The sequence below is a fragment of the Zalophus californianus genome, chromosome 5, assembly GCF_009762305.2.
Source record: "Zalophus californianus isolate mZalCal1 chromosome 5, mZalCal1.pri.v2, whole genome shotgun sequence".
NCBI lineage: Eukaryota > Metazoa > Chordata > Mammalia > Carnivora > Otariidae > Zalophus > Zalophus californianus.
In genome coordinates this window covers 90,014,888-90,027,254 of record NC_045599.1, presented here as the reverse complement: position 1 = coordinate 90,027,254, position 12,367 = coordinate 90,014,888, and the positions used below count along the sequence as shown (strand labels likewise).

At 40.2% G+C, this 12,367-nt stretch overlaps 1 protein-coding gene across 1 annotated transcript in view; it reads left to right on the top strand.

Moving 5' to 3' along the window:
- SIMC1 (SUMO interacting motifs containing 1) overlaps positions 1 to 12,367 on the top strand; it is an 85,891-nt gene that overhangs the window by 30,726 nt on the left and 42,798 nt on the right. Inside the window, exon 2 of the mRNA XM_027605018.2 lies at positions 8,243 to 9,697. Coding sequence (XP_027460819.2) covers positions 8,243 to 9,697 — 1,455 coding nt within the window. The remainder of the gene's footprint in view (positions 1 to 8,242; positions 9,698 to 12,367) is intronic.

The following is a 12,367-nucleotide window of genomic DNA, read 5'->3' as shown; positions in this document are numbered from 1 at the left end:
TTTTATTCTATTAATCAAAATTTCACACATTATAAATGAACTTTAGTGTCACTTTGTCACATTTTCTAAAAATCCTCAGCATTTTAAATGAAGAGTTTAATGTAAAATGTAGAATGTTCACTATCCTACAATGCTGCATCTTCTAGTCAATAATGGTAGAATAGTACTTTCATGTATTTAGACTTTTGGGATCCTTACTTAAATGGGCTTTTAAAGTTTTCTTCATGTAGGTCTTCAAATTTCTCGGTAAGTTTATTACACAGACCTCTTTATTTTGTTAAAATATATGTATAGAGATAAATATCACTCACACACACATACATATACACACACGGGGGGGGGATGTATAAAGCAAACATACAGTAGAACAAACTAAGTTAAATACCATGCAGTCATGTTGCCAGTATTATAAAAGTCGTAGATATGTTTCTTGGTTCAATGTATATTCTACCTCCATGCCTTGCTAACCCTCCTTCTCCCAACTACTTCTGATTTTTATGGTGATCACTTGCTTTTCTCTACAGTTTTACTATCTGTATGTGTGTATCTAAACAATACAGTTTACTTTTGCTTGTTTTTGAACTTTATATGAATGGAATCTAAATGAAAACACTTTCTCTGTTCACGTCACTTCTGACACCAAATGTGTGGGGAGTTTTTCCTTACACCACCTAATTCTCCAGCTCTCTTGACATCCAACTGGGTGTCCTACAATTTAACTCAATTCTGATACTACCTGGAGTTAGTGCAGAACCACCGGTTAAGGGCTCAGTCCCACATGACTGCCCCCACCACTGTAGATGGCAATTGCAAGTAGGTGGGTCCTGGTTACCCACCATTCTGTCCAACTTGGCTATAAATTGGGGGTTCCCATAACTCCCTTCCTATGTTTTGATAATAACGGCTCACAGAACTCAGGGAAACACTTTACTTACTATTACCACTTTATTATAAAGGATGCAAATGAACAGCCAGATGAAGAGATACATAGGGCAAGGTCCAGAGGGCTGCTGAGTGCAGGAGCTTCTGTCCCCCTGGAGTTTGGGGTACACCTCCCTACTGGTACATAGATGTATGCACCAACCTGGAAGCTTTCCAAACTGTTGTTTAGGATTTTTATGAATGCTCCATGACATGCATCAGATTGATTAAAATCATTAGCTGTTGGTGATTACCTCAATCTCCAGCTCCTCTCCCCTCCCCAGAGACTGAAGGAGTGGACCTGAAAATTCTAACCCTCTAAAACATGGTTAGTTACTGTAGCAACTAGCCCCAATCCTGAGGGTACACAGGGGCTTTCGGTCATCAATCAAGTCATTAGCAAACTAAGGTATGGTTGAAAGGGGTTTATGAATAACAAAAGACGCTCCTCTTACCCTATCACCCAGCAAATTACAGGGGTTTACTGGAGTTCTGCCTGGAGCCAAGGATGAAGAGCAAGACAGTAGTCCCCTCTTAATCTGCGGTTTCAGTTTCCGAGGTTTCAGTGACCTAGAGTCAACTGCAGTTTCTAAGCAGATGACCCCCTTCTGACATATCATTAGAAGGTTGACAGTAGCCTAACCCTCCCATCACAATGCCTATGTCTGTCATTCACCTCCCTTCATCTTCATCGCAGGCATTTTATCCTCTCACACCATCACAAGAAGGATGAGTATAGTACAAGAAGATATTTTGAGAGAGAAACCACATTCACATAACTTTTATTATAACATATTGTTATAATTGTTTCATTTTATTATTAGTTATGGTTGTTGATCGCTTACATTGCCTAATTTATAAATTAAATTTTATCATAGGTATGTATGTATAGAAAAAACAGTATTTATAGGATTCATTACCATCTGTGGTTTTAGACATTTACTGGGGGTCTTGTAATGTATCCCCTGCAGACAAGGTGGGGGGACTACTTTATATCACAATATCACAGAATCATATTGTATGTTATTCTCTTTTTTCTTTTGGCCTCAATATTATGTTTATAAAATTAATCAATGTTATTGCATGTGGCTTTAATTATTTTCATCTCTGTATAGTATTCCCAAATCAGACTACCAAGAACCTTCTAGTTTGTGGCTTGTTTTACAACTTTATGGTGTTTTTGATAAACAGAAATTCCTAATTTTAATGTAGTCACATATTCTTTTATGGTTTACACTTTGTATCTTAAGAAATTCTTCTTTAGGGGCACCTGGGTGGCTCAGTCGGTTAAGCGTCTGCCTTCCACTGAGGTCATGATCTCAGGGTCCTGGGATCAAGCCCCGCATCAGGCTCCCTGCTGGATGGGGAGTCTGCTTCTCCTTCTCCTTTGTCCCTTCCCCCTGCTTGTGCTCTCTCTCTCTCTCTCTCTCTCTCTCAAATAAATAAAACCTTTAAAAAAAAAAAAGAAATTCTGGGCGCCTGGGTGGCTCAGTCGTTAAGCATCTGCCTTTGGCTCAGGTCTTGATCCCAGGGTCCTGGGATTGAGTTCCACATCGGGCCCCGCTCGGCTGGAAGCCTGCTTCTCCCTCTCCCACTCCCCCTGCTTGTGTTCCCTCTCTTGCTATCTCTCTCTGTCAAAAAATAAAAATAAAATCTTTTAAAAAAATTATTAAAAAAAAAAGAAAAACAAATCCTTCCTTACACAAAGATTATAAAGATATTCTCTCAGTTTTTTTTTTCTAAAAAAAATTTAGTTGGGTTTTTCATTTTAAGTCTTTAATAAATCTGAAATTGATTTATGATTTTGGCATGAAGTTAAGATCTGATTTCATTTTTCCCCCCAAATGGGTAACCAGTACCATTAATTGGGAAAGTTCCATCTTTTCCTCCTAATCTTTAATACCACCTCTGATGTAAATCAAATTTTCCTATATGTATGGGTCCATTTGTGAACTTGCTCTTCTGTGCGAATTATCTGTTTGTCTAGTACCAGTACCACACTGTCTTTTTCAGAAGTGTCTTGGCTGGGTGCCTGGGTGGCTCAGTTGGTTAAGCGACTGCCTTTGGCTCAGGTCATGATCCTGGAGTCCTGGGATCGAGTCCCGCATCAGGCTCCCTGCTCAGCGGGGAGTCTGCTTCTCCCTCTGACCCTCCCCCCTCTCATGCTCTCTCTCTCTCTCATTCTCTCTCTCTCAAATAAATAAATAAATAAAATCTTGAAAAAAAAAAAGAAGTGTCTTGGCTATTTTTGGTCTTCTGTTTTTCCATTCAAATTTTAGAGTTAACTTCTCAAGTTCCTCAATAAAACCTGTTTAGACTTTGAAATTGTATTGTATTCATATATCAATTTGGAGAGAATTGGAATATTTATGACATTGAGTCTTCTAATTGATAAACAATGATATATACTTTCATTTATTTAGGCTTACTTTAGTGTTCTTCAGTACACTTCTATAATACTTTTTCACACAGGTCCTGCACATATCTTGTTAAATTTATTCCCAGGCACTGTGTTCATCAGGATAAGCTAGGTTATACTGTGGCTTCAAACAAGGTTTATTTTCATTTACACTACCACATGTCCATTACAGGTTGGGTAGAGGAAGAGGGATGTCTGCATATCATAGTCATAGGGGGACACAGGCTGACAGAGCTGCCACTATCTTAAACATGGCCAGGAGACACATCAGAGGGAAAAGAAAGTTTTTGCAGTGTCTGCATCCAGAAATTAAAGGGCCCAGCCCAGAAGTAATACACGTTACTTCCACTCATAATTTATTGGGCAGAATTAATCACATTACCCGACATAATCATAGGATTCAGGAAGTACAGTCTACCATGTACCATTAAGGAAATAACTGGAAATGTTTGGCAGCCCACAAAAATAACTATCACATGTAGTGTGTGTGTGTATACATACATATATATACATACACATTTATAAATATATATATAGTATACATGTTGGGGCACCTGGGTGGCTTAGTAGGTTACACAACTGACTCTTGATTTTGGCTCAGGTGGTGATCTCAGGGTTGTGAGATCAAGTCCCATGTCAGGCTCCATGCATAGCATGGAGTTTGCTTAAGACTCTCTCTCTCTCTGCCCCTCCTTCCCACTCTCTCTCTCTCTCTCCTAAAACAAATAAATAAATCTTTAAAAAAGAAACAAATATATGGGATGCCTGGGTGCCTGAGATGGTTAAGTGTCTGCCTTTGGCTCAGGTCATGATCCCAGGGTCCTGGGATCAAGCCCCACATTGGGCTCCCTGCTCAGCGGGGAGCCTACTTCTCCCTCTGCCTCTGCCTCTCTACCTCTGTCTCTCTGTCTCTCATGAATAAATAAATAAAATCTTTAAAAAGAGGAGCGCCTGGGTGGCTCAGATAGTTAAGTGTCTGCCTTCCGCTCAGGTCATGATCCCAGGGTCCTGCATCGGGCTTCCTGCTCGGTGGGGAGCCTGCTTCTCCCTCTCTTTCTGCTACTCCCCCTGCTTGTGCTTTCTCACTCTCTGGCAAATGAATAAGTAAAATCTTTTTTTTTTTTTAGATTTTATTTATTTATTTGACAGAGAAAGACACAGAGAGGGAACACAAGCAGGGGGAGTGGGACCCCAGGCACCCCAAGAACTTATTTTTTCTTAAGACTGGATGTGGAATTTGTTATCAAATGCTTTTTGGCATCTTTACATGATCATATGATTTTCTCCTTTATGTGGCCAGTTCTATTAATTTTTTTAATGCTAAACTAAGTGTGGTTCCTAGGTAGACTCACCTTGGTTGTGCTGGACTTAGTTTATGGTATTTTTTTTTTTGTAAAGATTTTATTTATTTTGAGAGAGAGCGAATGAGAGAGAGAAAGCACGAGAGGGAAGAGGGTCAGAGGGAGAAGCAGACTCCCTGCTGAGCAGGGAGCCCGATGTGGGACTCGATCCCGGGACTCCAGGATCATGACCCGAGCCAAAGGCAGTTGCCCAACCAACTGAGCCACCCAGGCGCCCTAGTTTATAGTATTTTGTTTAAGATTTTTATGTCTGTGTACAGAAGTGATATTGACTTATAATATTTCCTTCTTGTACTTTCAGATTTTGGATCAAGTTTATGCTAAGTCATAATATGAGTTGGAGGTATCCCTTCATTTTTTAATTCTTCTAAATAGCTTATATAAAGTAGAATCATTTCTTTCTTTGAATTTTTAGCAGAACTCTCCTTTTAAAATCACCTTGGTCTGGAATTTTTTGAAGGAAAAAATTGCAACTACTGATTTCATTTCTTTATTGGTTAAAGGACTATTTTGATTTTTTCTTTTTTCTTAAGTCAACTTAATATCTTTTCATTATGGAAAATTTCAAACATGAAAAATAGAGCAAACTGTATAATGATCCCCCACATACCCATCACCCAGTTTCTTGAGTCAGTTTGGCTAAGCTTTATTTTTCCAGGGATTTATCTATTTCATCCAAGATCCCAAGTTTTTTTGACATAGAATTGTTCATAAGATCTTCTCATCTTTTTTATCTTAAAAACATCTGTAATTTTCTCCCTTTTTCATTCTTAATATTGGTTATTTGTGCCTTTATTGTCTTTTTTTTTTAAGATTTTATTTATTTATTTGACAAAGAGAAACACAACGAGAGAGGGAACACAAGCAGGGGGAGTGGGAGAGGGAGAAGCCGGCCTCCCGCCAAGCAGGGAGCCCAATGTGGGGCTCCATCCCAGGACCCTGGGATCATGACCTAAGCCAAAGGCAGAAACTTAACAACTGAGCCACCCAGGTGCCCATTGCCTTTGTTGTCTTAATTTCCTTATCATGTTTGCTAATTTTAATAATCTTTTATTTTTTTTATTTTTTTAGATTTTATTTATTTATTTGACAGAGAGAGACACAGCGAGAGAGGGAACACAAGCAGGAGGAGTGGGCTTCCCCCTGAGCAAGGAACTCTATTCTAGGACCCTGGGATCATGCCCTGAGCCAAAAGCAGAAGACTGAGCCATCCAGGCACTCCTAATTTTAATAATCTTTTAAAAGAACAACCTGGGGGTGCCTGGGTGGTTCAGTCGTTAAGCATCTGCCTTCGGCTCAGGTCATGATCCCAGGGTCCTGGGATTGAGCCCCGCATCGGGCTCCCTGCTCCACCACTCCCCACTCCCCTGATTGTGTTTCCTCTCTCACTGTGTCTCTCCCTGTCAAATAAATAAATAAAATCTTTAAAATAAATAAATAAATAAAAATAAAAGAACAAACCTCTGACATTGTTGCACTTCTCTTCTGTGTTTGTTCTCTGTTTCATTCATTTCTGCTCTTGTTATTATTTCCTCTGTTCTGCTTTCTTTGGGCATATTCTGTCCTTTTTCTGCTATCTAAAGGTGTGTGCTCAGCACATTAATTTTCTTCCATTTTCCTTTTCTAATTAAATGTCTAAGTGTAATTTTTTCTACACAGTTATTTTGCTGCATGTCACATTTTAACACCTAGTATTTTGTTATTATTCAGTTCTAAAATTTTTCTAGTTTCTATGATTTCTTCTTTGACCTATATCTTATATGGTCATACCTCTTAATTTTCAATATGGAGTTTGTCCTAGTTACTTTTTTGTATTGCTTCCTAACTTAATAGTATTTTGGTCTGAGTGATAATCTTTTGACATTGACTAAGATGTACTTTGACTCCTGGTCTGTGGTAAATTTTGTGAATATTTCATGTAATTATGAATTACTATTCTAAGTCCTTTAGATGAAACTTGTTAAATGTGTTCAAATCTTCTGTATCCATAATAATTTTTTTGTTTGCATGATCTATCAGTCAAGAAAGACATGTAGAAATTTCTCACGATGACTGGGAATATTCCTTTTTCTCCTTGTACCTGTATCTATTTTTGCTTTATGAAGATTATGTTATTAGGCATTCAGTTTTAAAGATTTTTTATTTATTTATTTGACAGAGAGAGCAAGCACGAGCAGGGGGCAGCGACAGGCAGAGGGAGAGGGAGAAGCAGCTTCCCTGCTGAACAGAGAGCCCTACAAAAGGCTCGATCCCAGGACCCTGGGATCATGACCTGAGCCAAAGGCAGATGCTTAACTGACTGGGCCATCCAGGCGCCCCTAGGCATACAGTTTTGAAATTATTAAATCTCGATGAAATAAGTCTTGTTGTATAGTGGCCTCTTTATCTCTAGTAATGCTATTTTCATTGAAATCTATTTTGTCTGATATTAATATAGCTATACTGGCTTTCTTTTGGTTGTTTTTTCTTGTTATATCTCCTCCCATGTTCCTACATTTATGTATCAATTCTAGCTTTTATTAGGTTGGTTAATCAGAGTATCTAGCTAGCCCTTCTGATCAGAAATGGAACTTTTTTTTTGAATACTGGAATCAGTTTGCTAATACTTTATAGAGTATATTTACATTCATATTCATCAGTGAGACTGATCAATAATTAGGATGATATTATTTGTCATCCACACTGAGGAAGTTTTGAGAGTAAAAGGGAGTACAATATTTTTCCAGGCATATGGCATAGAGACTGATTATAGTACCATTCGCTGGCATCATCAGGATTTATGAACTGCCTAATCATTTTGCCAAGGAATGGAGGTAAAGATAGGTTTTCCAGTAATTAATCTAGTTAGGGCTCAGACTTACCCTGTTGGTTTTATAACTGTTATTGTATTACTCTATATATCTGACTATAAGCTGATTATATATTGAATGAAGTTGTACAGAGAAAGAAGGAAACAGACCTGGATTTGAATGTCTGTCTCTGTGACTTAATTGTATAATCCTTAGGTAATGACCAACTCCTCTGAACTCCATTTTCCCCATCTGTATAATGGAGATTATAATGCCTATCTGGTAGGGATATTGTGAAAATTAAAGATACGTGAAAGCACTCAATATGTTCTTAGTATATAGTAGATTCTCTTATGTTAGCTTATCCCCTTCTTTAGTTTCTGTTGTAAATTATCCTGTGTATTTGCTTTTCGAAACAAAGGTTGCTTTTTCCCTTGTGACTTAAAGTTGAAATCTTCCCTTCTACTCCCCTGTTTACTTTGGATCAGAAAAAACTTCCCACTATGCCCTCAGTTATATGCATGTGGCATTTGGATAATTTAAGAAGGTATAGAAATTGACAGTATTGACAGTAGCAAAATTTTGACCAAAGAAAATAAATTAATGCTTATGTTATATAAAATGTATAAATTATCAGTGAAGCGAAAAAGTGTAAAATATGATTATCCTTAAAACTTCTTAGATATCTTCTATCTTCTTAGGTAAAACAGACTCCCTACTTGACCTCTTATATTCTCGTAATCCTTTAACAGGACTTCATTGACTTAACTAGAGAAACCAGACCAAGGGCAAAGGACCGCAATGGACTCTGTGTGATTGACCTGACAAGAACTGAGGAAGAAAATAGACCTATTGCCACTCTGGACTTGACTCTAGAACCTGTCGCTCCTTCCCAGAAAGAGCCAACCAGTCTTCAGACTTGTGCCAGCCTCTGCAGCAAAGAGGTGACGGAAGGGCGGGTAGACAGAAGCTCTTGGCCTGCAGCACGGAGAATCATTAACAGCGATCCTGTGGATTTGGACCTTTTGGAAGAAACCACATTTGAAGGTCCGCAACCCCCTACATCCATCAGGGGGGACTCTGTTTATCCAGCAGAGCCAAATTGTAGCTCAACTGCATTCAAAGGTGACCTTGGCTTCTTGGCAAGCCTCCAGCTATCTTCAGATATTCGCTCCCTCTCCCCAACAAGCAATAATGGTAGCAGCAGCAATCAGAGGGCACCCTTGCCATGCCCACAGCAAGATGTGTCTGTGCCTTGCCCACCACAAGCCTTGCCATGCCCACTGCGAACCTTGCCGTGCCCACTGCGAGCCTCACCATGTCCACCACGAGCCTCCTCGTGCCCACCACGAGCCTTGTCATGCCCATCACAAACTGTGCAGTGCCAAGTACAAGTTTTGCCTCCCCTGCCTCAAGAAGTTCCATGCCCTCCTCAAGATATGCCATGCCCTCAGCAGAATGTGCCAAGCCCACCTCCAGACTCATCGTGGCAGCCTCAGCACTTACCCAACCCACATCAAGACTCACTGTGCCCACCTCAAGACTCTCTGGGCCTACCTCAAGATGTACCAGGCCCACCTCAAAACATATCATATCCACAAGATGTGGCACACTTACAAGATATGCCTCAGTCATCAGGAGATGTGCCACAGTCACCACGACACGTGCCACAGTCACCAAGACACATGCCACAGTCACCAGCAGACGTGCCACAGTCACCAAGAGATGCACCACAGTCACCAGGAAGTGTGCCACATTCCCCTGGAGAAGTTCCAGACTTACCAGGAGATATTCTCCGTTCACCTGGAAACATGCCATGCTTGCCAGGAGACATGCCACACTCACTTGGAGACTTGCCTCACTTACCACGAGACAGGGCTTACTCTCTCCAAAATGATATACATAACCGTGACACTCCTATGGAAGTCTCAGCTCCATCCTCTCCAAGGTTCTCTCCCAGCACACGGTCTCCCCAGTCTGAAACTTCCTTAGAGAAGGTTCCTTGGTTCTCTGTCACAGAAACTCCAGCCAGAAAAGAGAGATCACTGTCAGAGCCTGCTAACCCCGGGTCTGCCCAGGTACAAGCACGAACACCGCAAGGTGGGTTATACAACAGACCATGCCTGCATAGACTGAAGTACTTCTTACGACCTCCGGTGCATCACCTCTTCTTCCAGACACTAATACCAGATAAAGACACAAGAGAGGTGAGCTAACGTATCTTCCCCTACAGATTAGGTGTCCTCTGTATAGGCCTTGCATGAAGTTACTGTGCTGTAAGGAGTCCATGCATGAGAGAACAGGCCCAGGATGAATTCGATATTTTTATCTTTCCTCCTCTTGTGAAATCATCTAGTGTAGAGTCAGACCTGGGTTCAGATTTCAGCCCCACAGTTAGCAGCTGGCACTGTAGAACTCACTATACCTTTCTGAGCCCTGCTTTCCTAGATGTAAAATGGAGATAAGAACATACCTCACAGGATCATTAAATGACATATGTAAAGTGCCTATTAGAGTGTCTGGCTCATTATAGGCCTTCATCAAATACTTCTCGTCAATTCCTATGCCTTTCCCTTCGTGATGCCCTTATTATCGCTCCCATAGCACAGAGATAGTGATACTCTGGACACTTCTGTGCCTCCAAAATTATTACTTTCTGACTTTTGGGGAGGAAATTCAATTTTAAGATTTTAATGGGACTGCTACTTCCCATTGGTCTTTTTTAGTTATGCGAACTAAACCAGATGCTTTTCTTAGCAGATGTAAGGAAAAAAATCTGTGGCTGAGTCCTACAATAGGAAGCTATTTTCATTATCCATAACCATATTCTCAACATTAAGAAGACTGGCTTGAGGGCGCCTTGGTGGCTCAGTTGGTTAAGCGACTGCCTTCGGCTCAGGTCATGATCCTGGAGTCCCGGGATCGAGTCCCACATCGGGCTCCCTGCTCAGCAGGGAGTCTGCTTCTCCTTCTGGCCCTCTTCCGTCTCGTGCTCTCTATCTCTCATTCTCTCCCTCTCAAATAAATAAATAAAATCTTTAAAAAAAAAAAAAAAAGAAGACTGGCTTGAGGTAGGCCAGGAATTCAAAAGGTGCATTTTTGGAGCAGTCAGCAATCCAGCGTAGTATGTATCAGGCATTCACATTGATTTGGCCTTGAAGAGTGCATTTTTTTCTCTCATTTTTATTGTTGTTATAGCTTCTGGTATGTTTTATCTCTTCTCCTTCTGAATGACTCTCTCCAACCACTAGCCCATTCTCTTTTTTCCTATGGGTTTGCCTGGTGATACAGCCATCATAAAGAGCCTTTGGGAGACGAGAGAGAGTCTGTGTTTCCCTGGTCAAGACTGTAGTGCTTTGTAGGTGCCGCACAACTAGAGAAGCACCAGTAGATGCAAATGCAGATACCACATTGCCTTCCTGTGTAAACATAGCTGAGGTTCAAAGATGGCAGTTAGGCCAAACAAAAGGGATTTTTCTTCTTAATTTCTTACTTTAAAGAACCTTGGCCATCTAGAGTTCATCTGTAAATCTTTTCTGTCTCTTCTGTGATTTCTTTTGGGCTTTTAATAAGTACTTCTTCACTAGGTCATTTTCCTCCCAGAACTTCTTAGCCAGTCCCCATGCTGCCACTTACCAGCCATAGGCCTTAAGTCTTCTGAGTCTCTCTTGATTTAGCTCTAAAATAAGTCATAATAACCATATCATGAAGTTGTTTGACTTAAAAGTAAACACATAAAGCACAGAGCCACCTTTCAAGGCCTAAAGAAATGTTTTATTAACTATTAGTTCCGCTTAAATAGATGGGCATCAAAAGAATTTGTAAACTTTATCTATTTGTAGATGTCCCCATTTGTAGGCAAGAAATGAATAATATAGGTTCAAATATAGGTAAAGTGTCTCACAAGTAAAATAGTCACCAAAGCAAGATATTTTGTCCTTCTCGTTGCTGGCTCTTAATTTTCATTACATGCCAGGTATAGTATTGGTCTTTGATCAGTAAGATCAGGGGTTACCCTCAGGTGATTTGAGACGTAAGGAAAGCTCACTGGACTTCTCCAGAAGATTTTCTGAAAGGACAGTTCTAGTCATCATTGTTTTACTGTTATACATAAGCTGTCAAATCTTTGGTTGATGTTTTAAATTTAATACTTATTCTCAGATTTTTTTTTTTAATAGAGACAGAGAGAGAGAGACAGTAAGAGAGGGAACACAAGCAAGGGGACTAGGAAAGGGAGAAGCAGGCTTCCCGTGGAGCAGGGGGCTCAATCCCAGGACCCTGGGACCATGACCTGAGCTGAAGGCAGATGCTTAACGACTGAGCCACCCAGCCTCAGTCTCATCCAGAGAGAGCGAGAGGAGGAAAGAGAGAAAAATAGAAAAAGACTGGCAGAGAGACACAGTAAAAGAGGCTCAGAGAAAGGCAGTAAGGAGACCATGACCATAGAGGGTACTGTTAAGTGATATTGCACTAGGGATACTGAACAGCACTTTGTACTTCTTCACAACACTGAATTTTTAAATTTATAATTTAATATCTGATGGTTCTCCTCTTGTATACACACATACCCTGTAAGTTCCATTAGGGAAGATCTGTTTGCCTCTGCAATCCAACACCTGGTACCGGCAGAGTAAAAGGGCTTCTGGGTGGCTCAGATGGTTAAGCGTCTGCCTTTTTTAACAAAAATATATTTATTGTTGGTTTTAGTGTTTAGAAGTAGTGTGAATTTAGAGGGTAGATCTGGGGCTATACCACCCCATGTGGGAAATCAGCTTCTGCCATTTGTTACATGCCAAATGCTTTCTCTCTAAATCTGTTTCCTTATCTATAAAATAGGAATAATAATAGTATGTATCTATAGATTGTTGTGAGAATTA